This window comes from Camelus dromedarius, chromosome 3, assembly GCF_036321535.1.
Source record: "Camelus dromedarius isolate mCamDro1 chromosome 3, mCamDro1.pat, whole genome shotgun sequence".
NCBI classification, from domain to species: Eukaryota; Metazoa; Chordata; class Mammalia; order Artiodactyla; family Camelidae; genus Camelus; species Camelus dromedarius.
The window spans coordinates 98,518,521-98,543,914 of NC_087438.1; the positions used below are offsets into that span (position 1 = coordinate 98,518,521).

General features: G+C 44.9%; 2 protein-coding genes across 12 annotated transcripts in view; both read left to right on the plus strand.

The window, feature by feature from the left end:
* The window catches only part of LOC116152301 (protocadherin alpha-6-like), a 119,784-nt gene extending 119,052 nt beyond the window's left edge, over positions 1 to 732 (plus strand). The window contains 1 exon segment of the mRNA XM_064484380.1: positions 674 to 732. The gene's annotated coding sequence lies outside the window, so the exon portion shown is untranslated.
* Positions 1 to 25,394, plus strand: part of LOC105098088 (protocadherin alpha-C2) — a 169,251-nt gene that overhangs the window by 139,295 nt on the left and 4,562 nt on the right. For all 11 annotated transcript variants that reach the window (XM_031449172.2, XM_064484376.1, XM_064484374.1 and 8 more), the window contains exons 2-3: positions 674 to 732; positions 3,689 to 3,777. In XM_031449172.2, coding sequence (XP_031305032.2) covers positions 674 to 732; positions 3,689 to 3,777 — 148 coding nt within the window. The remainder of the gene's footprint in view (positions 1 to 673; positions 733 to 3,688; positions 3,778 to 25,394) is intronic.

The window sequence follows — 25,394 nt, forward strand, 5'->3', positions numbered from 1 at the left end:
AATGAGAAGGCACAGCACTCAGAGGAGCTGGAAGCAAGTACAATTTTATGAAAAGGATTATGTAGCAACACAAGGGCCAACTCTGCTGTAGTGTGTTTACCTCTCCCTTGGATTCCTCTTCAATCAGCAGAAGAGGCGGTTATCAGTTGCTGGTGTTGCAACTGGGCACATCCGTCCAGGGTCAAACATGCTGCAGTCTGCAAAGCCAGCCGCAGATTGCAGTCCTCTGCAGTCCAGCCAGACCAGCAGAGCTTGTGTCGTCGTGTGCCTTGTTAAAGCTGAAACACCAAATTGGGGACGTTCCCTTAACGGGGCATTTGAGAGCAAAAACAATGGAAGCTTTTCCTGTTTCAGAACAGGCTGTTCTTCCCCTGATGCTACTTTAGGAACGCAGACCTGTGTTGAGCAACACAAAGCCAAAGTCGGTCCTCACAGCATCACTAAATCCAGTTTTCCATGATACTTAATCCGTGTAAGGACCCTGTAAGCTAGTTTAATTTTCTCCTGAAGTGCTGAATAAGCGGATAGCATCTTAGAGTTGCACATGAAATGGCTCCTTCAGTACTTTTAATGAATGCATGGAAATATTTAAGAAACAATTCCTCAATTAACAGCACCGCTGGTAGTTCAGTGTTTTGCCATATTAACGAAAACTCCCTCTGTGATTTTGCAGCCACGACAGCCCAACCCTGACTGGCGTTACTCTGCCTCCCTGAGAGCAGGAATGCACAGGTATGTCTTTCCCTCCTCCTTTCACTCAGAAGTAACTGTACGTGTATGACTCAGATACTCTGTCTTCATAGGCCGGAAGCAGCTGTCAAAACTGAGAAGCTTAGATATTTTGCCAGGGGAATGCAATTATTTTTGTCTCCTGTGTCTTCCTTGAAACATTGTAAGTGGTCAGTGCCAAGTGCTTATCAAGTGCTGGCAAATAAGAGACTCCTGTAACATCACAGAGAAAGGCTGCTGTGTCTGTTCTCTCATTAAAATTCCTATAAGGAAGTCATTTCAACTTCTTTCATCCCTTCTCTACCTAGACCTTTTGTCCCTTCCTAAAAATTATAGTTAATACCGATGCTTTTGGACTTGAGTACATTGTATGATATATATCAGGGCAAAGGAGGGTATAGCTCAGTGGTAGAGGGCATGCTTAGCATGCACGAGGTCCTGGGTTCAATCCCCACTACCTCCATTAAAGAAAATTTCAGAAACAAACAAATAAATATATGTGCACATGTTGTCTACCTTGGCTTTCCATCACACACTGACTGTAATATCCTATTAACCACAATAATTGTTACTCTTGTTCGTGTTCACCCCTATTAGAGTCTCCTTATCTTCTCCATCTCGTTGCTATCTTATTGCCCTCAATGACATGGGCTGTTCAGAGGACAAGCCATATGAAGGGCCTTTATTGAATATCTGGAGACCAAATCTAGCTTATTTTTAAATTAACCTAGAGTAATGGCATTACTCTGAGATGCAGATTAAATATAATTTTGCTTCTTCTGCTTTGTCTCTTTGACAGTAATTGATTAACTACCATTATTCCCAGAGCTGATCTAGTATTCATGCCATGGGGCCAAATAAGATTAATTATTTGTGAGTGTCTTTGGGAGACCAAATGGAGAGGGCCAAGAAACTAATGATCACCAATGACCATCAAAATAATTTAGTTTTAGAGAAGAAATAAATTCCAGACTCCAGCCCCTCAAAATATCTGGGTGACTCTTGAGTAGATCTTCACCAAGCTGATATCGGTTTCTAAAGAGAGAGCTTACAAAGATTGTGTTGAGTTAATGAAAAGCTAGTTTTCATCCATTAAAATGCACTAAATTAAAGTGAATCAACATATTCTCAAGCATTACATTACAAATTGAGCAGAAATTGTTATAATGGGTGCTATTTCTGAACGAGAAGCAATCAGTGAAGACTGAAGATTGGTAGTTGGCTTGGTGAGACATCACACTGGAATCTGGTCATAATTTTAGGCCAGAGGGCACTGATGTAGATGCCAGAGTATGAGGTATCTGAAAGATGCTTTCTATTTGTTAGAAACCAGCTCAGCCTTTTGCCTGCATCTGAGCTATTGTGGTGGAGTCTTACAATAGGAGAAAACATGGTTTAGAATACCAACTCTTACTCTCCCAGCTGAACTAGTGCTTTACATGAAAAGTATCAATGCTGTAAGATGCACCCTCAAAACTACATTAAAATAAAATTCTAAAACATATCATTTCCTCATTCCATTTTCAAGTGGGAAAAAAAAAGCCAAATGTGCTTCTATTCAGATTTCAATTAAGATGTTATGAGAGTCAAGTAAGATAAGAAATGAAATAAAAATTGAAACTAAATGTAATTTATTCCTCACAGCATAATACACTGGACATATGGTAACGTTGTGAACTTAATTAATACTCATCTTTTCCACACGGGTGCTTGGCTTCTTGACCTTTCCAGCCTCAGACATCCTGTTACCTGTTCCTTTGAAAATTCTGCTTTGAGCTGAGCTGGTTCCCAGGGTAGTTACATCTTCAGAACAAATCTCATTGAACCCACACAATTTGCTGGTAGGATCCAGGAACACTTGGAGGATATTAATATTTGGAAAAAAGAGAAGATTCTAGGGTGTAGATAATGGGAAGGATAGGCACAGAGCAGAGCTTAATGAGTGAATTTCTAGTAGGTATGTTGTTTGAAGTCAAAGAGTAAGAGAAGATTGAACTCAGAGATGACCTTCCTCCAACAATATTTCAGATTTGCCTGCTCTGTCGCACCTGCTCTGGCCCCTTAAGGCAGTAGTACTGTAAGCTTTATTTTAGTAACTTCATTTGCAAGATGAACCAATGTCTAGTTTCAAAGAGTCCTTTTATTTTGGTGAGGGTTTTCGTGGATCCTCTTTTCTCTTAGGGTCCTATTTGTCCCTTTCTTCATTCATTCATCCAGCAAAGATTTGAGGGTCTAGTATGAGCTAGCGTTAGACATACACAAAAGAATATGATGTCCTCTCTGCCCTTGAGCAGTTTATGTTCTATCTCTACTTGCCTCTAAGGATCTCCCGGTTCACGTCTCACTCCCTCCAGTATTTCATGCTGAATTAATCTCTTCTGAACTGGGATCCATGAGTGATGGTGACAAACTTCCTCTGGTCCCAGAATATCTAGGGTGGTTCATCTCGGAGGAAAAGAGTAAAGAAAGAGTAAAGCAGAAAATAAAGTGAAGAATTAATCAGGCCAAACTGGAACAATATTACAGTTATCAGCAAGTAATGTTCATATTTTCCTCTTTCACATAGAGGACCCAGAGATAAGAGAGCCAGCCAAAGAGGCTTGGGGCTTTAGAGACCAAGCTCTCCTCATCTGCTTCAGCATTAAGATGTTAAAATGGCATTAGCCCTCTGATGGGCTTCCTGTTAGATGTAGTGAGCACCACGTGGCAGTAATGAAAGCCAAAATTGCTGTAAAGCTAAAACGTGTATCACCTGAATGGTATAGCGGGCGGGCAGTCAGCAGTGCTTTTGCAGTTTATGCAAGGTGACTGCTCAGCGGAAATTGCTTCAGTTCAAGCATGAGTAGAAAGTGTTAGCTGCAGCCCTGCCTCCCTGGATGTAAGCACTTCCTGAGGGTGGGAGGAGAGCTGGAAAGGCATGTGTGGTCTCACCGTTACTTGGGTCTGTGTGTTTACTCAGCTCTGTGCACCTGGAGGAGGCTGGCATTCTACGGGCTGGTCCAGGAGGGCCTGATCAGCAGTGGCCAACAGTATCCAGTGCGACACCAGGTAAAGCCCCACGGTCTCTCCCTTCTTGCTTGGGTTCTGGAAAGCCATCGAATGACCCAATTTTGTAAGACCAGAAATGTTAATGGCTCTCTTTTTATTCTTTGTTCTTTTCCATACATGTGTGCCTTCCTTGTATAAGTGATTATTTTGATTTCTACTTAATGTACTTCAAAAGTTGAAAACAGATAACATAAAGGTGCATGTATGTGTGTGAGTGTGTGTGTGTGTGTGTGTGCATGTGTAAAGTTCTTTTCTAAAATAACTGGGTGCCTTTTAAATGCTTAGGCTCTCCGAGCTATACAGAGAGGATCTGGTGGCCTCAGAGATGACACTGTTAGCAAAGATCTTTTGGTTAAAGACGATGGAAATCCACTCAAAATTGTAAGCAAAAGGGAGATAGATAGATAGATAGGTAGATAGATAGATAGATAGAATGGAGTTTCTCAGGGAAGTGGAAAATTACCAGAACCAGGCACCACTCTCTTTGACTTCACGTCAAAGTCAGACCTCCTTCTTCCCTGACATCTCCATCATTCTGCAGACTGACTTTCACTGCCTTGACATGCACGTTGCCAAATGTGACCACCTCACAGTTTCTTAGTTCAGAGGACCACTGGGAACTGATTCCTAATCCAGAATTTCAGGAAAAGAGAATCTGCCAGGTTGAATCAAGAACCTGATGGCTGGGTGAGCGTAGAAAAATTGCTTGAACTTCCGTTTCCTTCTTTTCCTTATTCTTGCTCAGTCACTAAAGCAGTGTCGTGTAGTACAAATACGACTTTGGAGGTGCATCCCTGTGGCAGTTTTCAGAAAGGAAGGATTACAGAGACTGCAAATGTTGTCTACTGTGATCCTCTATTAATAGAACATCATCATGATGATAATAGTTACTAATTATTGAGCCATAATATACCCAGACATCGTGCTGTGCGTGATCTCATTTATTCTTCATGACAACCTTGCAAGGAATTTATTATATCTATTTTACAAATGAGAAACTGGAGACACAGAGAGGTTAAGAAATATACCCAATTTCACATAGTTTGTAAGTGGTAGAGAAGGATTCAAACCCAGTGTGTCTAGCTCCCAATCCAAGTGTATCTAGCTCTTATATTCATAGCATGGCTGGCTTGCAAGAATCCACCCAAATTCAGATGCATACATATATATGTACATAACAGATTACATAAGTGTGTATGTAAAAAGTTCTTTCCCAAAATAATCCAGTGCCTTTCAAATGATTAGGCTATGCAAGTAACATGTGCAGCTAAGGGCCCATTTTTGCTGGCAGCTCTAAGGGTTTTCGTTGATTCTAATCAGCCAGCATTTGCTATTTATGAATGTTGTATAAATCAACCAAAAGTCACATTTGTCAAAAAAACAAATGCACAAGTTAAAGCAATTCATTAGAGAGCTAATATTGCCAGATGGCAAGGGGAAGAACATAAAATAGTTCATTGACAACTCTGCAACCCCAGCGCCAGTGACGGAGTGAAGAAGTGATGGAGGAGGAGGTGGTTTTAGATTAGACTGCCAGGTGTTGCAGGATGGGGCTGAGAACTACTCAACCCAAGCAGCCACACGAGATCCCGCCCTGCTCTCCCGCCTCCATTTCAGGGTTTTTCTTGTTCTCAGAGAGGCTTTGTAGGTCAGGCTGCTGAGCTCAGAACTAACTTTGAATACATTCTCCCCATCACTGATGATACTGGTTGGTGTGTTTTCCTAGGCAAATGGGAAACAGGAACTGTCTACTGATGATTTTATCTGCATCTGGCCCAGGTCTCTCCTTCAGGGTCCAAAGAATGTTAGGAACCCATCTTATTGACAGAAAATAGGGAAGGAGGCACCGTTGCTTCCCCTCCCTGCTGTCCTAAGCCCTCTTGTGTAATCCCTTCCGGCCAGGGCCGTGCCTGGCTGCTGACTCCTGAGTCACAGTTTTCATGGGCTGAGCTGGACAGAGCTTACACCTTCCAGTTAGTCCGAGGGCGACCTGACCATACTTTTCAGCATACCTCTGCACAGGGAGGTGACGTTAAAGAGATGCACCTCTGCCTCCTGCTCTGTTAGGTTTTAGGACTCAAAATCCATTCTGCACTGTTTGGAGTGAATGCGGCACAAAGATTAAGGTTATGGTTTGGGGATGGATCTGAATCGAATTCCAACTCCAAACTTAACTTGCTGAATGCGCATAAGCAAATTGCTTAAATTCCTGTTTTCTTAATTAACCCATCTATACATTGGATATAATAATAACACCTATCTCATTGAGTTGCCATGACAACTGGAGAAGAAGGAAAGAGCTGAACATATATAGTATCAATAAATGTCTAATCTTACTCCTTTTTTGCTGGGATATTTTTGTTTCATGCAGTCTCTGTTGTGGCCTTAGCTGATAGCATGGTGGCCAGAATTCAGTAGTTCTCATTTCTAAGCCCAGATACAGATCTTCCAAGATTGTCTGGATCATCCTGACATCTGTACAGTCCAGTCACCGCCCTAGCCACCCTCCTGGAGCTAGAATGAGGAGATTTATTAGTTCTGCCTGAGAAAAAAGGAACATGCTGCAGAAAACTTGGCTGTTTGCAGTCCCAAGGAGAGCCCGCCTTCCCCTAATTTTGTTGCCCTTAGTGCTTCCTGACGAAGGTGCTGTTGCTTCCAAGAGGCTTCGTCTGGGTGCCTGAGTCTCCTCACACTTGTGTCTGAGGCCTTCTCAGGAGCCAGCACCTTTTCACACCAACACCAGCAGCAGCCACGGACAGAGAGAGAGAGTAGGGGAGCCTGCGGTGACCAGTCCTCCATCACACGTGTGCTCTGCAGTTGTTTTCCCTCCTCTGATGAATTATTTTGTGTTGTCGCTCAACTGTCCATTTATCTTCACAGTCTACAGAAGCGGAGGCTGAGATGCTGCAGTCTGAAGGGATCAGCGGGGGCATCACCAGGTGATGTTTCCTGCAGGATAAACAAGTCAGGCATTAACTCTGTTAATCCTCATTACTGGCCCCCTTCTCCAGCCTCGCTTCTGTGTGAGCAGGCCTGGACCACAGGCTTCTTATGTCCTGAGCATCTCCCCGTGGGACTAAGCAGGGAAGGAAAAGGAGCAGACGGGCAGAGTGGCCGCCTCTTCTTCGCAGGGAGGTGTGGGCTCGGGGGGAGGGGCTTTAAAGAGCCAGGCATTCACGCTTACAGCTCTGTAACATTCTCAGTGTGCAGGCTCTGAAGAGGCTTCAATGAGTGCCCCCTTGTGACAGTTCCTAGAGGAAATCCCTAGAGGTTATAAAAAGACTGTCCCAGCCTTGAGAGAGCTAGTCAGCCTTGGGGCACCCGGCTGCTTTGCTGTCTCCTACTGGTTCTTCCAGGCTCCTCTTCCCATGTTTCGTGGGCTCTCATGACTTACCTAAGGCAACAGTCAGTTCACTTTTGGAGTGGCAGATGTTCACTGTTTTCAAAAGAGCTCAGGGAATTCCAAACCCCACAGCACTGCCAAAGATAACATTATAGCTTGGCAAGCAACCCCCCAGGGGACCTGGGGCTGAACAGTGAAAGGTTAATGAGGTAAGTGAGGCCACGAGGGCAAGGAGGCTTAGTTAGAGAACCTTCATGTAGAGTGACAAGACAGCCGTTCTGGTAGGACAGTTCCCAGAGCTGCAACTGACAGCACCCACTGAATCAAAAATCTCAGGCTGGGGCCCAGGCATCTGTGCTTTAATGAGCCCTCCAAGTGATCCCAGTGAACCCTAAAGGTTAAGGGGTGGTACAGAGTTGAGAGTAAATATTCGTGAGGTTTCTGAGATCTTTGGAGACTCAGGCACCAGGAGTAAGCATTTTGGAAGCAACTCCACCTTCATCATGAAGCGCTAAGGGCAACAGAATCAGTGAATTACCTTTGCCAGGAAGGCATCTGTTTATCATTCTTGCAAGAAGCAGGAAGCCTCCCCCCCCCCCCCCCCCGCCACCGCCCCCCGTATCAGAGAGATAATCACTAAGAGCTCAGACTCTGGGTCAGAGGAACCCTCATTTGAATTCTGGCTCTGCCACTCAGCAGCTGTATGTCCCTGGGGCCATGACTTAACTTTTCTGAGTTCCAGTTTCCTTCCCTGTAAAATGGAGATAATAGTAGTGTCTACCTTGTGGGGTTGTTGCGAGGATTAAATGAGATGATACACACATCTTACAGAGCCTGAAGAACAATATCTAGTAAATGGTAGCTATTTTTATGATTTTTCAAAGTAGGAGTCTATCCTTCAACGTGAGAATTTAGGTCTGAGTTTTTCTGAGTAGTCTCTGTGGGAAGGCTTTATTATAGAGAAGATTTTTTTTAACAGCGCCTTTTTGTGTCCTTCAGGGATTGTTTTTGCCCTGGTTTGTTGCATCTCTTTACTCTGTGGAAAATGGACAGTTTTTGTGCCCTAGTTTTATAGGGAGATTCGTGCTCTTAGTAGTCTTAGTTGTCTGACAAAATCAGCTCCCCACGGAGGGGCCCCATGGAGACACCATCTCTGCTTCTTCTCCAGAAGGAAGCCATGATCCTTAGGTTTTTGGGAATCCATTTAGGAGCTCTGCCAACATGAATTTTTCCACTTCATGAGTGACTGCAGCCTCAGGCCTTGTTCAAGAATTTAGAAAGCATGCTGCTCCACTAACCTGCTCACCCTTAAGGCCTGCTGTTGTCATGGCAACGATGGCCCTGGGAGGGATGTGCATATCCTTATCAGGAAAAAAAATGAGATCAGCGATCTTTGTGGACGGGGCAGCTCCCTGCCGTCGCTATCCTCCACCCTCACCTTGCATCTCACAGCCGATAAGTGCCAGCTTGGCTTTGTGGTCTCCAGCTGAGACAAGTAAGCCCCCATGTAAGTTGTGCCTTTACTTCCTGGGGGTGTGGCACTCGGCCTGTCTGTGGGAGTTCTTGTGCAGCTTATGTCCTGTGGTCTGCCCTGGCCTGGAGTGAGGGAGCAAGGTGGTGGGGGAAGAGGAATTAGAATCCTCTACCTCGGAGAAGCCAGGAAGGTTAAGTCTTTGCTGGCTCCATCCATCGGTGACTTTCTTCATCTCCTCCTTAGAAGAACACTGCACCTTCTGTTTTTAATGGTCATGTAAATAGGAAACTGTAATGAAGACTTCCTGGTTCTTCTGAAATTTAATGTTTCTGTTTAATAAGTTGATTCTGAGCCAGTTCTTTCCCTCCACCCTGTATTTCCTGCAGATTCTTCCAGGTTTTGTAGCCCTGGACAGGGTATAGCCAGGCTTGGGGCCATGATACATAATAAAAGAATTCCTTCCATAACAGTGACCCAAAACAGATCACATGCCTCCTGAAAATCCAATCCCATGGGCTCCTGGGCAGACACGTTGGAGAGTGTCGTGAGGAGAGAGGAGCAGCAAGACCTGTTCCCTTGGGCTGCAGCTGCCTTCAAACCCACAGATGCAGAGAAGCAGTTAATGCAGGGCCAGGAAATGGAGACTCATTATAGTCCCTTCGGGTACCACTGATCCGTCCAGTGAGCCTCAGGAGCAGCACAGTCTGGGCCCTGGAAACTTCATCATGAGAAACAACTTTTAATATGTCTTAGGAAAATAATACACTTCATGCTTCTGTTGTTTAAGACAGCAGAGTTTCTCAGTTACCCTCCCTTTTAGCTGAATTCTTACGCCTCTTAGCAAAAGGAAAATTCAGGTTTCCCCTGGGGAGATCCTAGCATCTCAAAGGACCAAGGAAGGGGGCTGTCACCAACCCTGCTCCTTGACTTGGCTCAAAGATGATGGACTACCTGCGTGTGAGACCTTTGCGGGAAGCGGAAGTGGAGGGTGAGAGTTTGCACTTGGTTCAGGGGAAAGATATCTTTGATTGTTTGGAATTGGTGGGCTTGGAGCTCCTGCCTGGAAGGTGCCTGGACAAGAAAGACCTATTTGTGACCTGGGTTGCAGGCAGAGGAGTAGTGATAACTTGTAATTCCTTTAAGCTCCGTAAGCTCCAGCGAGCGCTGCCCTCAGCCTCTCTGATTCTCATAAACTAGAAATGAAAGTCAGTCCCCAGCAACAGCCAGGGTCTTTAAGAATAAGTATTTTTAAAGAAACTCAGTCCAGCTTCCAGAAGAACTTGAAAAGTTCATTTTCTCAGAGGCAGTCAGCTTTGCAGTTGAGAAGGTCATTGCCTGATCTGGAGAAACATATTCAGGTCAAGCACTGGCTGGAGACCAGGGGCCTCTAGGGAAAGGTCATAAGCGAGCTCAGTGCCAGGAGGCCTGGAAATGAGCCTGTGGATTGGAGGGGCGCCTCTCTCGGCCTCGGCACGAGGGGCTTGTTACCCGCAGGCAGAGAAAGGACAGGGAGCAGAGGCGGGAGCCCTTCCCCTCTTACCTCAGTGAGACCGAGAGCTGCCTCGGCAGCAGCCCTGCCTGGAAGGGTTGAACTCAGAGCGGACGGGCTCGGTGAAGGCCTGGAGAAGGCAGTCCTGTCCCGGGGATGGCAGTACCAAAGGAAGTAAAGGAAAAAAGGATGTGTGTGCCTAGTATTAAAATAGGAAATGGAGAGCTTTGTAGGAGTCAGACCAAGAGGATAACTATAAAAGTTTAGGGGATGAAAAGGTAGCTTTCAGAAACCAAATTTGGATCACAAAACAATGGGAATGATGAGAAGTGTATTGTATTAGCGTTGGGCCCCTTGACTGCTGAATCCCAAACAGCGTACCCTAGGCCTCCAGCTTACAGCTGCGACTGAAGGTAAAAAAACACAACCAAACAAACTTCAAAAATTTGAAAAGCCTGTTCTGTGCAGAAAGTCTGAACAAACATGTTTGTTGCCGATGGTCCAGGAAAGCCGGCCAGCTTGGGTTTACTTCCGACACTGGCCCAGTCCTATGTCCAGCGCTGCTGCTTTAGGTGACATCATGGGCCCAGCTGGGTAGAGAGGTGACATTCCCCATGTCTCCTCTCTAATGTTCTTTAACTGCATCATAGATACTGTCTTACCCAAGCACATGTGTGTCACATCTCTGTTCCCGTAAGTACCTGGTGTCATCTAAAGGTCTGTGACAAGGCTGGAGGCTTCAGCCAGTGTAAACGACTTAAGTTATAGTCACATCAAGGTCCATGTCAGAGTGTTCTGGGGGGAGAAGAGCATCACCAGGTATGTAAACAGCCCTGAGGAGGACGCCCTTGAACCTGTGAGTTTGGCTCTGTGTTGTATGATGGACCACAGAAGACAGAAGTTCCTTCTCTCAGCTAACACCTGTATCAAGGAGGTATGTGTGTCATTGTTGGGGGGGGAGGTCCTTTGTTACTGAAGTTTCAAAGTCTTTAAATCCTGTGCTGTTGCCCTCCCTGGGTTGTAGAAATAGTCTTTTAGAACAAGAGAAAGGGAGACTTAATAACAGCTATTATTTATTGAGAACTGTGATAAGCACTTTATATGCATTGCTTACTTCAGCAAAGAGAAGTGACTGTTCTTCCCATGTTTAGATAAGGAAAACTGAGGCGTGGGGGAATTAAAGGACTTTCTTACATTCGTCCTTCCTTACATCTAGTAATCTAGTGTTTTTTGCTCACTGTTATATTTCCAATGTCAAGCCAGCTATCTAGTATAGGATGGTACTTAATAAATATTTGTTGAATTCATTAGTGAATACAGTGGCCAAGGCGGCATTTGAACCCAGGTTCGCCTGCTGCCAAACCCAGTGTATTTAAATAACATGATACTGTTACTTGGTTCCACTTGGGTGGTGAAGGAAACAGTTTGATAACTTGGAAAGGACTATTCACTGAGTTCCAGGCAGACTGAGGGGCCTGAATTACTTTCCCATTATTGCTGTAACAAGTTCCCACAAACGTTGTGGCTCAAAACAACACACATTTATTATGTTACAGTTCTGGAGGTCAGAAAGACAGAATGGGTGTTCCTGGGCTAAACTCAAGATGGGTTCCTGCCACTATATAACAAGGATCCACTTTCCTTCAGTTTCCAATGCCTTGTTCTGCCCTTCCGTCTGAGCCCTCTCTGGCAGCACCTTTTATGTCCGTATTTCAACCAAAGTCTGTTCAGGATTGCTTAGGTATTCCCTATGACAGTATGTGTTTTCTCTACCATACTCCTCACTTCTAAGTCTCTCTAGCAGAGTCACTGATATCCGTATTTCCACCAACAGTCTTCTCCAGGTAATCTAGGCACTTTCTCCTGTGAGCCTCAGAATTCTCCAGTCTCTGCCCATTGCCCAATTCCAAAGCTACTTTCACATTTTCAGTCCTTTGTAACAGCAGCACCCCACTTCCGGATACCAAGATCTGTGTTAGTTTCTAGAGCTGCCATAGCAAATGACCACAAACTAGCTGACTTTAAACAATACAAATTTATTACCTTATCATTCTGGAAACCAGAAGTCCAAAACGGGTTTCCCTGGGCTAACACCAAGGTGTCAGCAGGGCTGCATTCCTTCTGGAGACTCTAAGGGAGGATGTGTTTCCTTGTCTTCTCCAGCTTTCAGAAGCTGCCTACATTTCTGGGCTTAGTGGCTCCTTCCTCTGGCTTCTTCCAAGCCAGCTGCTTAGCACCTGTAAGTCTCACTCTGACTCTGACTCTCCTGCCTTCCTCCTTCCCTCTTAAGGACCCTCGCAATTACATCGGGCCCATCTGGATAATTAGTAGGATAATCACTCTAGCTTAAGATCCTTATTTTAATCACATCTTCAAAGTCCTTTTTTACCATGTAGCATAAGATATTCACAGGTCCCAGGAGTTAGGATGTGGGCATCTTTGGGGCACCATTATTCTGCCTACCTCAGGGTCTTTCACACGCAGGCAGAGGTGGCCGCTTGTGTGTAAATTTCAGCAGAGGTGAAGGTAAACTAAGATGCATATGAGGACCATGAAGAGGGTGTAGTCAGTATGGACTATACTTCAAGGGTCTTTTGAAAGCTGTTAATTGTCAGAAGTTTGCTGGAGACATTTTCACCACCCTCCCCTTTCACTCCAAATTTTATCTAATTAAGAATAGAGGCACAGGCCCAATTGAGGGATCAAAGTTCACAGTCAGGCTTATTATCGGGAAAGAAGGTCTGGAGAATATGACGGGGCCTCCAAGCTCCCAAATGCAAGGGAAGAAAATCGAGACTGGCAGGCCCCTCCCTTGAAGAGGAGGGGAAACTTGTCCTGGTGTGATGGTACCGTAGGCTGAGCTAGAGCAGAGAAGGAGAGCTAAGTGAGAGGTGTGTCATGAAAGAACAGTAACTGTTGATGCTCACTTCGCCCAGTTGGGAAGCAGGATCCACTGAAAGTCTGGCTCATGATAATCTCCCCAATCAGACAAATAACTTTTCTTTTCTGGGAAGAGCAAGTAAGGCAGTGGAACTAAAGGTGAGAGCTCACTTCCTAGCACAGCCCCCAAGGAAGGAAGGATGGTTGGTGGGTGTTCCCTCCTCTGTAGAGGGAGATGCAGAGAGAGGAGGGAAACGGTTCCCAGTCCCACTACATTATTATGTTAAGGGGTAAGAGATACTGTTTTGTCCCAGGCTTAAGAGTATTTTTCCAAGAGTCAGGGGAGCAGTCAGGAGAGGATGGTACTCTTTGGAAAGAAGCTAATCTGGAAGGAATCAATTAAAGGGCATGGTAGCTAGCAGAGAAGTCACTGACCCCAGGGTGATGCCAGGAGACAGGCACTGCCTATTGCCTGTCCCATATGGGTCTGGCATCTGTGTCCAGGTGAAAAGCAGATCAAAAGGTATATCTAGGACTTTCCTGAAGAAGAAAGTGTAGAGCTTGATCGATGTGTATGTGTGTGTTGGGAGTTGTGGGCGTTGGGGAGTGGGGTACTTCATTCTCTATTCCTACATCTTACTTTTCCTCAGCGATGCCTCCTATGTCAGGGGCAGGGGTCTGGGAGGTTATAAGCCAATTCTTTGCATACACGTGTCCTCAGGATTTTTTGTTTTTAGGAGCATTCTGCATAACAAACCTAGTCTCACACTAGCTACCTCCTTGAGATCCTATCAGGCTGAGGACTTCCAAAGCCTCGAGCATCTCAGCACCCTCACCAGCTCTGTCTGGAGACTAAATCACCCTCTTGCCTCTGATGGTGATTAGCCTTGAGACCCAGGGAAGTGCCTCCCTGGAGGCCAGCATCCCCTGGAGGCTCCTAGTGTCACCAAGATGTCGATATGACTGTGGTCCCTGCAGTCTGTAGCCAGTGGGGTTGTGTTTAATCAGTGATCAGTGTCATGTCAACTTCCCTTTGTTGGCCCAAGTATAAATTGATACTAAATATTTGCCTTGGGGAAATTTCTGTAGGGAGGATGAGCTCTTCAGTGTGTTCTCTCTAATTCTAGGCATTTAGAGATATATTAGCTTCTTTGTTTTTTTCTTACTCAAGGTCACAACCTTGCCTCCAGGCTACTTAGCCTTCTAAATGGTTGTGATTTGAAAGGCATTAGAAAGATCCTCACAAAACCTACCTAGCAGGTGGGTCCCTAGAACTTCACCCTTAGCCACCACTACTAACAGCATTGTCTTTTAAAATACCCATTCATTCATTCATTCATATTCTCTTCCTCTCCCTCCTTCCCTCTCTCTCTCACACAGACACATAAAGGAGTATTAGATTATCCTGTCTGAGGATCCAAGGGTACTTTGCCTGACTTGCCTTCAATATAGAATTTGGTTGGAACTTTCTATATAGTCATTGAACAAATGTTTATTAAGCACCGATTTAAGGCCAGTCTCTGTTCTAGGTGATGTGAATTTAATATTAAATATAACACAGTCCTGTCCTCATAATCTAGCAGAGGGTTGGGGGGAATAGAAATGTAAAGATGCAATATAGAAATATTACAATGTCATGTAATAAGGATATAACAGTGCTGTGTATAGGCAGGTCCAGTTAGGGGAAGGAAGCTGGGACAAACCACCAGGGCCTGTCAGTCCAGAATGGGACCCAGCGTCTGTGTTGTAATCCTCCAAAACCCCGTGTAAATATAGTCGTCTGGTTCACCTTTCCTGAGAGGGCCTCCCAGATTGTTTTTTCGGGGCCCAAACTCTCCTTCAGCAGCTGTGAACGCTGGATGTTATGGGAGCCCAGAAGATGGAACTGGGGATTTAGGAGACCAGGTCAGAGGGTATGTGATACTCAATACTGGGTATTGACAGATGGTACATAGGATGGGGGGGGGCAGTTCCAGACAAAAGGAACAATACAAGCAAAAAACAAAAAAACAAAAAACCCAGAAGTGCATCACCTGGGTGAACAGAATAAGTGCATTTGATGTGTGAGGTGAGGTGGAGGACCGTTGAGAAATGAGATCAGAAGGTAGCCTGGGTTCAGATTTTGTAAAGCTTTAAAAACCCTGCTAAAGAACTAGAACTCTTGAGTTGCTGGCAGTAGAGAGACACCAGAAGGTTGGCTGGTTGGTTGGTTTTTTAAGAAAGGAGCCTCTGTTGAGCCCCCTTAGCTCTCCTGCAGCTTCAGAAATCATCCTGTAATATGTCGAGACAAGCTCACGAGCTATCAACCTAGTGTTTTTCTCTGCGAAACTCTAAGTGCCTAGAAGTGTGGGACCAAAAGGGAGGTGAATGCAGTATTTTTGTAAAAAGGACTGGCCTTGAAAATGTTCATAGGTAATTCTGATGGACTTGGTCTGATCGTGTCCAAGACAACGTGGAGAGTGAAGGGCAGGTTTGTTTAAATGCTGCCCTGTGTTAGCTTTGTAAGGGAGGCAGCGTGGCCTTGCACAGTGCCTCGGCTTCATCCCCGTGCCTCAGATTTACAAACGTGTGACAAGGGAAAGACCGAAGTCTGACATAAGGATGGCCTGAGACCATTTGTGCAAAATGCTTAGCACGGCGCTGAGCTCATGGTTAACGCTCAAAAGTGTTACCCTTTTCTCCTGGCACTTAGCACAGTTCCTGGCACGCAGTAAAGAGGCTTCACCATGTCTTTGCTGGATGAAGTGGAATGGTCTGGGAGTGCACAGAGCGAGCGGGGGCTGGTGGCAGACGAGAGGCTTCTCCCCAGGACGCTCCTTCTCTTGCCCCCTCCCTGCAGTGTTCTGACAGCACCTCCATCTTACAGCCTCGATGCAGAGATATCACTGCTCGTCTAGAAATGGTTGCTCAAGGCTGCAAAGTGACACAGCAGCATAGAGCCTGGGATTACTGCCAGATTTTTAAGAAGCGCAGCTTGTAACAAAGTAAGGGGGAAAGGAGAAGGGACATATGATAACCTAATCAAAACCAGGAGCAGTTTTCTTGGGTGAAGCATTGATGCCCCACCCAGTTTCAGGGATGGGCAGTGTGAAGCCTCTGTGGAGAGTCACTGCCAGGTTGCAGTGCTGAAGGGGGAACCCAGCAGTGGGATCTGGGGTCCAGGCCAGGCTGCTCCTGGGGCCCTGCACTTAGAAGGGCCCTCTTTGGTTGAATGCTATGCTCTTGCCATCTTGAAGTCTTTAATCAGTTTTTTTTCCACAAGGGGCACCCCATTTTCATTTTGCAGTGGGCCCTGCAGATTCTGGAGCTGCTCCTGGCTCCAGGCTCTCCTGGGCAGGGACATTCTGTCGCGGATAGTTTTTGAGCTAGTTTTTGAATTTGCAGCTGATTAAGCAGGTAATGGCTGGGCTGGGATTCTTTTTAATTTCTCTCTCTCTCTAATTACAAAAGAACAAAAATCATAACAAATTAAATCTGTAAAAACTAAAATAAAATGAGTGGTACCTCACTCCCTGTCTCTAGTCACGCTCCCCAGAAGTCACCACTGCCAGCAGTTTAGTGTGTCTCCCCCGGATTTTTTACAGCTATGAAGTTTAAAGTACTGCGTTATAAAATAATACGCAATTACATTGTTGGTGCTGTATTAGATAATACAACACTGTTTGTGTAAAAATATCCAAATTTTCTTCAATCCCACTCTTCATCAGTGAGGCAACCACTGTTAACAGTTTTGTGTGTATCTTCCAAATATAGTTTTTAATTAACAAGCTTTATTTTTTGAGAGCACTTTTCGGTTCATAGCAAAATTGAGCAGGAAGGACAGAGAGGTCCCACATGCCCCTGTCTCCACACCCGCCCCCACTGGCGACACGCAGCCAGAGCTGTGCAGCGGCTGCAATGGATGAACCTGTGCAGACGCATCATTTGCACCCAGAGTCCACAGTTTACACTTGGGCTCACTCTTCCAAACATTTTTCAGATTAATTTTTAACTACATAATTGATGTGTGAATGTTTTTTTTCTCGGTTTATTAAAAATATGTAGGCTTTCAAAAAGGAAAAGGGGATAATTTTATGCACATTAGTATATAGTTTGTTTTTATTTTTTAACAAACACCTTTCCATGTCAGCACATAAAGACCTGCCTCATTCTTCTGTAATAAGGGCGAACAATGTTGTGTGTCTGTATTATAACTTCTTTAGCCACTTTCCTATCGGTGTCTATGTTTTTTAAGCAATGCAGTGCATATTCTTATACATATATCTTACATATATCTTTTGTACTCCTCGTATTATATAGGGTTCATTTCCAAAAGTAGGATTAGTGGATTATACGGTATGAGTGTATCAAACTGGCACTGTCTTATCTGGAGCTGACCGCACTTGTATGCTTCCCTCTGGCCCCTACCTCTAATCAGGACTGTATGTCGCTTCACTCAGTGACACCCCCATCAAGGGACTTAGCCCTCAGGATTGAGAATACAGGAGCAGAGAGAGGAGAGGATTTACTTGTGAATAATAGTAGTAATAGTTAACCTGTACTGAGCACTTAAACCATGTTTTGTGCACCTAAGTCAAAACACTTTAATGAATGAACTCCTTTCATCTGTTGCCCACCCCAGATAAGTCTATTATTATACCCATTTTAATGCTTAGGAAACTGAGACACCTAGGGTTAAATAAGGCCACACCTCTATCTAGTAAGTGGTGGGGCCAGGATCTGAAGCAGAGCTCTTTGACTTCTGAGCCATTGCTCTTAACCTCTGTACACACTGTCTCTAGAAAGTTTAATGCCATCGTTATGTCAGAGTTTCTCAACCTTTGTTTATTCCTTAAAACAATATTGTATTTCTTCATTTACTTGTCTTTTTCTACACTGTAACTCTTTGAGGGTAAGGTACCTGTCCGAATATTTTTCAGAGCCCTATCCTTAATTCCTAGCATCATGTCTAATTCATTGTACATAATAAATTCAGTTGAGTGGATAACATTGTCTTTGGGAGGAAGCTACTGTATCCATTTTACAGATGAAGAAACTACAAGTCAGTGTTACCCAAACAGTGTAGTAGGAAACTCAGCGGAAAGCAGAATGGTGGAGCTGCAACTTGAACCCAAGGCTTTTGCCCCCTAATCCAGTGTGCTGTCCGCCATGTCTAAGCCGCCTCCTTCCTGCCTGTTTCAGAGGGCCCTGGAGAATGGCTCCCTACCTAGCAACGGTTTCTAAGCTGGAAAACTTCCCTAGGAGGAGGGCCCCTGGAAAAGATTTTCTGGAAGTACTGCATCCAGGAATCAGTTGTTAGAGGAGTCAGATTCCTTAGAGGACTACTCCGTAGTAGTAATGCCCATCCTCTATTGCAGTTTCTGCATGCCAAGTATTGTTCTAGGTGATTTATGAGCACTCCCTCTTTTGAATGATCACAGTCCCATTAGATGGACATTGTTATCTTTGTTTTATACGTGAAAGAATACTGAGAGGCCAAGTGGCTTGCTCAGGGTTACACAACAAAGTGCCAAGGCTGAGATTCCAGCTCAAAACTGTGTGACCCCCAGACCTTCATTTTAAGCATTCCCGGGTTATAACAGCAGCAGAGGCAGGGAGCATTATAAAAAAAAAAGGCTATAAGGGGAAATTGCCCTCCCAAGACCCCGGGGGACTTTAGTGACTAGGAAATAAGGTAGAGAAATCCATGCAGCCTGAGCCCTCTTAGGTTAGGGGATCACAGAAAGAAGACGTGCTATTTTATTTTATTTTACTTTGGGTTTTTTTCTTTTCTTTTTTTTTTTAGCTGACTGTGGAGAGCTAGGAAGATTTGAGACCAGCAATTCCAGTTTTCGAATCTGGGTTTACAGCACGTGATATCTTTATAGTCTTAACCTAGAAATGGCAGAGTTATTTTGGGCACAAAGCAAGAGCTGTGGCTTTTAAAAATATGCCACTGTATTTATGCCTTCCGCTCCCAGATTACTGAAAATTAGCCCAGCTGTGGCCTGAGGCACCAAACAGCCACACAGTCTTCTTCCAGATCACTCAACCCACCCCAAGTGGGTGAAACACCCAGGAGTGGCAGCCTCTGGGGGGTGATTATCAGATTAGTTCCCCATCACCAAGCCTGTGATCTCTCTGATCACACACACACACCATCCTTTACAGCCACTCTAGGGATCAGCATGCTAGGCCTGTGAGTCAGCTGTCCCCTATCCCCAAGGCTTCACAAGAAGTTAAAAAAAAAAAAATTCTATTATTGAGCTGAGGAATCAATGCAAGAATAATTTTTCAGCTTTATTACCAAATCCCTGTTTGATTCATGGCAAATAATCTTGCTATAATTTAAGCTTTCAGTTGCCTTATCTATAAAATGGAAATCTTTTAAATATATATATATTTACTTATAAATATATATGCAAAATGCATAATAAAGTGCCAGACTCATAATAGGCAATAGATTGATGTTCCTTAAACGAGTGACTCTTCTGTTGCTCTGATCTTACTAACAGGTAAAATGTAATGAGCTTTTACTTTGTGCTAGGCACTGTGTTATGTGCTCTGTAAGGATAATTACATTTAATCCTATAACAACCCTATGAGGTGGATGTTATTACTCCTTTACATGTGAGGCCCAGAGATAATGAAATAACTTGCTAAATATCGTATAATTTACATGGTGTAGCCAGATTTAACCTAGTATTCTGATGATAGAGCCTAGAGTCTTAAAGAGAACAGGGAGTATATTTTTACATTCCCTTGTTTCCATGGAGAGTTCTTTGCACTGTCAATTGAAGGACTTGAGGCAGTGGGAAATGCTGTTAATGCTGGCCCAGGTAGTTTTCGCTCTCTCCCCCTCAGCCTGATCCTGGACAGGATTTGGGTTTCAGACCACGGTTCTCCTGTGTGTTGTGGGCTATAATTATTCAGATTAATTTTGCCCAATTCATAAAGGATTGAGTGAGGGCGGGGGGGCGGGGCTTGTCCAAGCAGTCCACCAACCCCACAGATGGTAGGAAAGGGGGTGGGGAGGGAACTGGAGATGTTTTACATCCTCTTTCAGCAGGTTTGATGGCAGATGCTTTTTGCCTTTTGGTCTGAGCATGTATAATTCTGTCAGCCCAGTTCTGGGAGAGACAGAGAGACAGCGAAAGTCAGGCGCGCGCGCGCGCGCACACACACACACACACACACACAGAAAGAGACAGAGATGAAATGGTTGCTTGAAGCCACAGAAGGTTCAAATGACATCGGAACTGCTTGAAAGATCGCAGTGGCTGGCCCGGTCGGGAAAGGAGTCAGGGGGCGGGGTGCGTGTCCTTGCGCAGAAGGCCTGGAAGTTGACTTGCAGACCCAGATCCGCACAGCCTTGCGCGCCCTGACCCTTCCCCGGGCAGCCAGGGGCAGCGGCGGCGGCAGCCCGCGCCGGAGGACGAGCAGTCCAGGGGAGCTGTCCGGCAGGGCCGGAAACGGCTGTAAGCATTTAATAGCCTTTGCTGGCTGCTCCGACCTAGCGGAGTGGGCGGTAGGCAGGCTCCAGAGTGCTGCCTGGCAAGACAGTCCCCGGCTTTAATCAAAATGATGGGTTTTCTGGAAGCTCTTTATTAACCTCAGCACCAGAATCCAGAGATGGTAACAAAGGGATGAATGGGGAGCGAAGGGGAGGGGCTGAAACCTGCAGGCTGGGCTGCGATTTTCCTGCGCTGAGCGCTCTCCGCATGCTCACCCCTCCCCCCACCTCCACACATCTTTCTACGGATTTTCGCTTAGAGGCTCCTGCCTGCATCTCCGTCTCCCAAGTGGTGACTAAACAGATACAGCCGTAGCAATCGCTACACTTGTATAATGCTTCGGGGCTTTCAAAAGGCCTTCACGTACAACTCAGGATGTGGGGCTCATAATTGGGGTGAGACTATCTAGATTTGAGTCCCAGACTCCACCAGTTAGTAGCCGTGTGACCCTTGGTCCTCAGTCTCTTCATTTCTAAAACCGACGTATCGATGAAGCAGACATGGGTGTTGGCAATGTCTACTTCCTGTGGTTCACGTGAGGAGTAAAAACTGTATTGCGTGCACATCTGCTTAGCCCCGTGCTGTGTACAGAGGGAGGCAGGTTAAAGGTAACTAATTCATAACCCTGATGTAGACAGGAAGGTGGTCACCTCTATTTTATGCAGGAGGAAACTGAGGCTCAGAGATATTTATGTCAACTGCCCAGGATTACGTACCATTTATGATAGAACCAGAGCAAGCCCTCAAATTCAGAAGAACAAAGCAAGAGGAAGAGAGGAAAAGAAAATTAAACACCCTCCAACATTCTCCAGCCTTAATCCTGTAAGAACTTTTCTAAAAGTAATGTCCTTGGTCAGAGTCACTGCGTGGTTCCATTAGGGGAAATCAGTGCAAGAGAAACCTCTCCTGGCCTTGGCGGATTGTCCAGAGCGGATTCAAACAGGGGTCAGGGGTGAGTTTACAAGTCTGGCGTTTGCTTCACAATCTTCAGGACCTTCCCTGGCATCTGCATGGGCAGAGCCTTCAGCCCAATCACTTCCACTCATTGAGGCTAAACTCCAGCCACAGTTAGTTTAGCATGAAAGAAGAGGTAGAGTGTGTGTTTAGTTTTCACGGGGTCCTGGGTTCAAACCCCAGGACCTTAAATTTTTTTAAAAAAGTGGGAATGTTGCCAAGAAGACCCTGAGCAGTGCCTAAGGGAGGTGCCTGGAGTGGGTTGTGGGAGTAGGTGAAGTGGTCAGCTACCCGCAGAGGGCAGTTTTTAAAGCTGCAGACAGATCTACATGCCTTTGTTAAAAAAATATATGTTCTGATTTTTAAATGTATTCCCACCTATCAGGGAGAAATCAGCGATTTTTTTTTAAAAAAAGCAAAACCATTTACCATAATTATGATCATATTCTCTTGAACTTTCAAATCCCATTGGGTTGTAACCTGAATGTCAGGGAAGGGCTGGTCCAAACCACCACCTACCTGAGGTGTGTCAGAATCCTCCTTCCAGGCTCTAATAGATCCATCCATTCTTCTGGGTCATGACTGCATCTCAGTCTTTGTCAGCCAAGGAGCTGGGTCCCTGGGAGCAGAGGGGAAGGGATCTGTGGGAGGCCTCAGGAATGGGGATGGGAGGCAGCACTGAAAGAAGAAACATTTCTTGATTGGCCGACCATTTTCTGGGACTGGCCCTGGGCTGGGGTTAGGGACAGAAAAGGGAATATCTCCTTGATTCTGTCCCAAAGTCACAGCATTTTATAAGCAAAGCTGGCCAAGGGTTTCAGTGCTGTTAGCCAAGAGGGACTCAGATTAGAAGGTCAGTAAATATTGTTTGTCAGCTCCTTAAGCTATTATTTCACCTGAACGAGCCCCAGAGATGTTTGCTCACATCGGCTGGAACAGGCTGGGCACGGTGCTGCGTGAGGCCCTGGAGAAACCAGATCTTGTTCTGCTCCACAGAAAGGGAATTTAAGGAGGATGCACCTGAATGGTTCTCTGATGGCTTCTTGGAGTTGAGTCTGAGTCAGACCCACCCAAGACGCCCAGCACAGGCCAGAGGAGCTCAATGACATGTAAAAGGAGCTCATTAACTCTTAGCCATCCTGCCGAGAGGGGCTCCTCCGCCAATAGGCACAGCCATTAAGGCCCTTTAACTCTGCAAGATAAAAATATCTCTGAGCTCAGCATCTCCAGATGCCAGTCCTAAAGGCCTCATGCAGAGTCCTGGCTGTGGTCAGAAAAAAAATTCCATCCTGGGCTCTGTGGGAGCAACTGAAGGACTGAGGAGTGGTGTTGAACCCCAGTTCTCCTAGACGCTGATTCAGGGGCTGTTAAATACATTTCTCACTTTTGTCTCAGTCTCTCAGGGGCAGGACCTGTATTTGAAAAGTAAACAGGCAGATTCTGGCTGAGCTCAGTTGCAGATTTGATTATCTTAGATGAATCAAAGTAATCAGTCTCAGAGAGAAAATATTGCCCTGTGTCCAGTGAGCTATAGTGTCAGCTCTGCCAGGGAAACCATGGTGGAGCACAGGGGCTGATGGGAGAGAAGAAAGTTTCTCACTCCCTTTCTGTACTATCTGCTGGTACTTGGACTCAATTTGCAACATCCTTACCTTGCCTCCCTCCCCCAAAGAGCTACAGCGTATGTAGTTGACCACGTGTAAGCTCTTCCATTGCATTGGAGTCAGGCTTAGGGCTTCACGTGCATTACCTGATTGTCTTTAGGGACTCGGTGGAAAGTTGTTTGATCTGCTAGAGTGGGCACCACTTCCATTTCTCACCTCAGTCCTTTCATTCATCCATCCAGCAAGTATTTATTGAACACCCATTATGAGCCAGGAATTGTGCGAGACACTGGTTACACATTGGTGAATAAAACATACATATTTTCTGTGTCTGCAGACTCGCAGTGATAGAGATAGAGGTGAAGGGGTGCTGCTTGGCTAGGATGGTCACAGAATGCCTGTCCGAGGAGGTTCCACTTAAGCACAGACTTGAAGAATGAGGAGTCACGCTAAGCATGAAGGGGAGATCATTCTAGGCAAAAGGAGACATATGTGCACAGATCTTGAGGTAAAAACAACCCCAAGGGGTGCTGAGGAACTGAAGGAAAGCGGGTGAGGCTGGAGGACAGTGGTAAGAGGGAGACGCACAGATGAGATTGGAGAATAAAAAATAACCAGTTATTGAAGGGCGTCATATACTAAGTTAACCAGTTTGATATACTTTTTTTCCCCCTCAAGGCAACAGAAAATCTTCAAATAATTTTAAGCAAGGGAGTGCTATAATCTAATTTCTATTTTTTAAAGGATTTTACCGTGTGTATGTGATCCTTCAGTTTTTAAAAAAGGAAGAAAGACTTTAAAGAATAAGGAAGATGCTGGCTACTGTGTGGAAGGAAAGTAGAAGCAGGCTAAACCAGGAGAGGCTATTGCTGTAATTCACATACAAGATAATGGGGTCCTGAAAAAAGGGAGCAGCCGTGAAAATGGGGAGAAGAGGACAAAGTCAAGATATATTTAGGAGGCAGAAATGACAGGCCTTGGTATATTATAAATGAAGAACGAAAAATGAATAATGGCTCTGAACTTTCTGGCTTGAACATTGGAGTAAATGGAGTATCACTGACTGAGATGAGAAATTTAGAAAGGAAAAGAGGAAAGGAATATGACTTTGATTTTGGATTCCTTCAGTTTGAGATGCCCATGAGACCGCCCAGTGAGATACCAGATAAGCAGTTGGATACATGAGATTGGAGCCCAGAGACCTATGGGCTTTAAGTATAAATTTGTATCTTATCAGCATATTTAGATGGTATGTATAACCGTGGACAGGCTGAGATCCCCAAAGTAGAGAATGAAGAGAAAGAAGAGAGGAAGGCCTAGGGCAAAACCCAAGGAAGTTCCAACACATAGGTGAAAGGATCCTGCAAGGAAGCTGACAAAGAGCAGCCAAAGAAAATGGTCAGGAAAGTGGTTTGACAAGGAACTTATAAAAAATAAGCATTTCAAGAAGTGGGTGACACATGCTGCCGAGAGCGTCAACGAGATGAAGCCTAAAATGTGACCGCTGGCTTTGGAAATAATGCAATTAGTGAGCTTGATGTGAGCAGCGTTAGAAAAGTGGTGCTCAAGGATGCCAAATTAGAGGAGACTGAGAAGTGGCGGGGGGTAAGGAGATGGAAATAGCAGGTGCAGAGAATCCCAAACTGCCATCAAACATAAAAGGTTTATCCAGCAGAACTTTTCGTGCCTTCACCAAAGGAGCAGTATCAGATATGTGAACACTGCTGTGATGTCAGAGGGTTCCAATGTCATAGCCACTGGGATCACTTTGTACAGACAGACCATTACTCTTCCTCTCTGCCCCTGACCTCTACTCTTTTAGAAGTTATTGGTAAACTTTATGGTGTGTCTTCCAACTACTCTTGTGAAAGACTTACATTGGAAACCCTTGTGGATGCCTAATCATGTTCTCAAGTCTCAGTGCAAATTTCACCTCTCTTCTCGAATCTCCTTTGACTTTCTCAACTGTAATTAATCATTTTCCTTCTGAGTCCTATGTAATACTTTACATGTACCTACATATCTGTATCTTTTATTTTTAATTGAAGTATAACTGACAGGACGTTATATTAGTTTCAGGTGTACAACATGAATCGATCTTTGTATATATTATAAAGTGATCACAGTGAGTTTAGTTAACAGCTGTCACTATACATAGTTACAAAAATTTCTTTTTGTTAATGATGAGAACTCTTAAGATCTGTTCTCTTAGCAGCTCTCAAATACCCAGTACAGTATTATTAACTATAGTTACCATACTGCACACTACATCCCCATGACTAATTTATTTTATAACTGCAAGTTTGTACCTGTCAACCCCCTTCACCACCACCACCACCACCCACCTCTATCAGGTACCAATCTATGAGGTTTTTCTTCA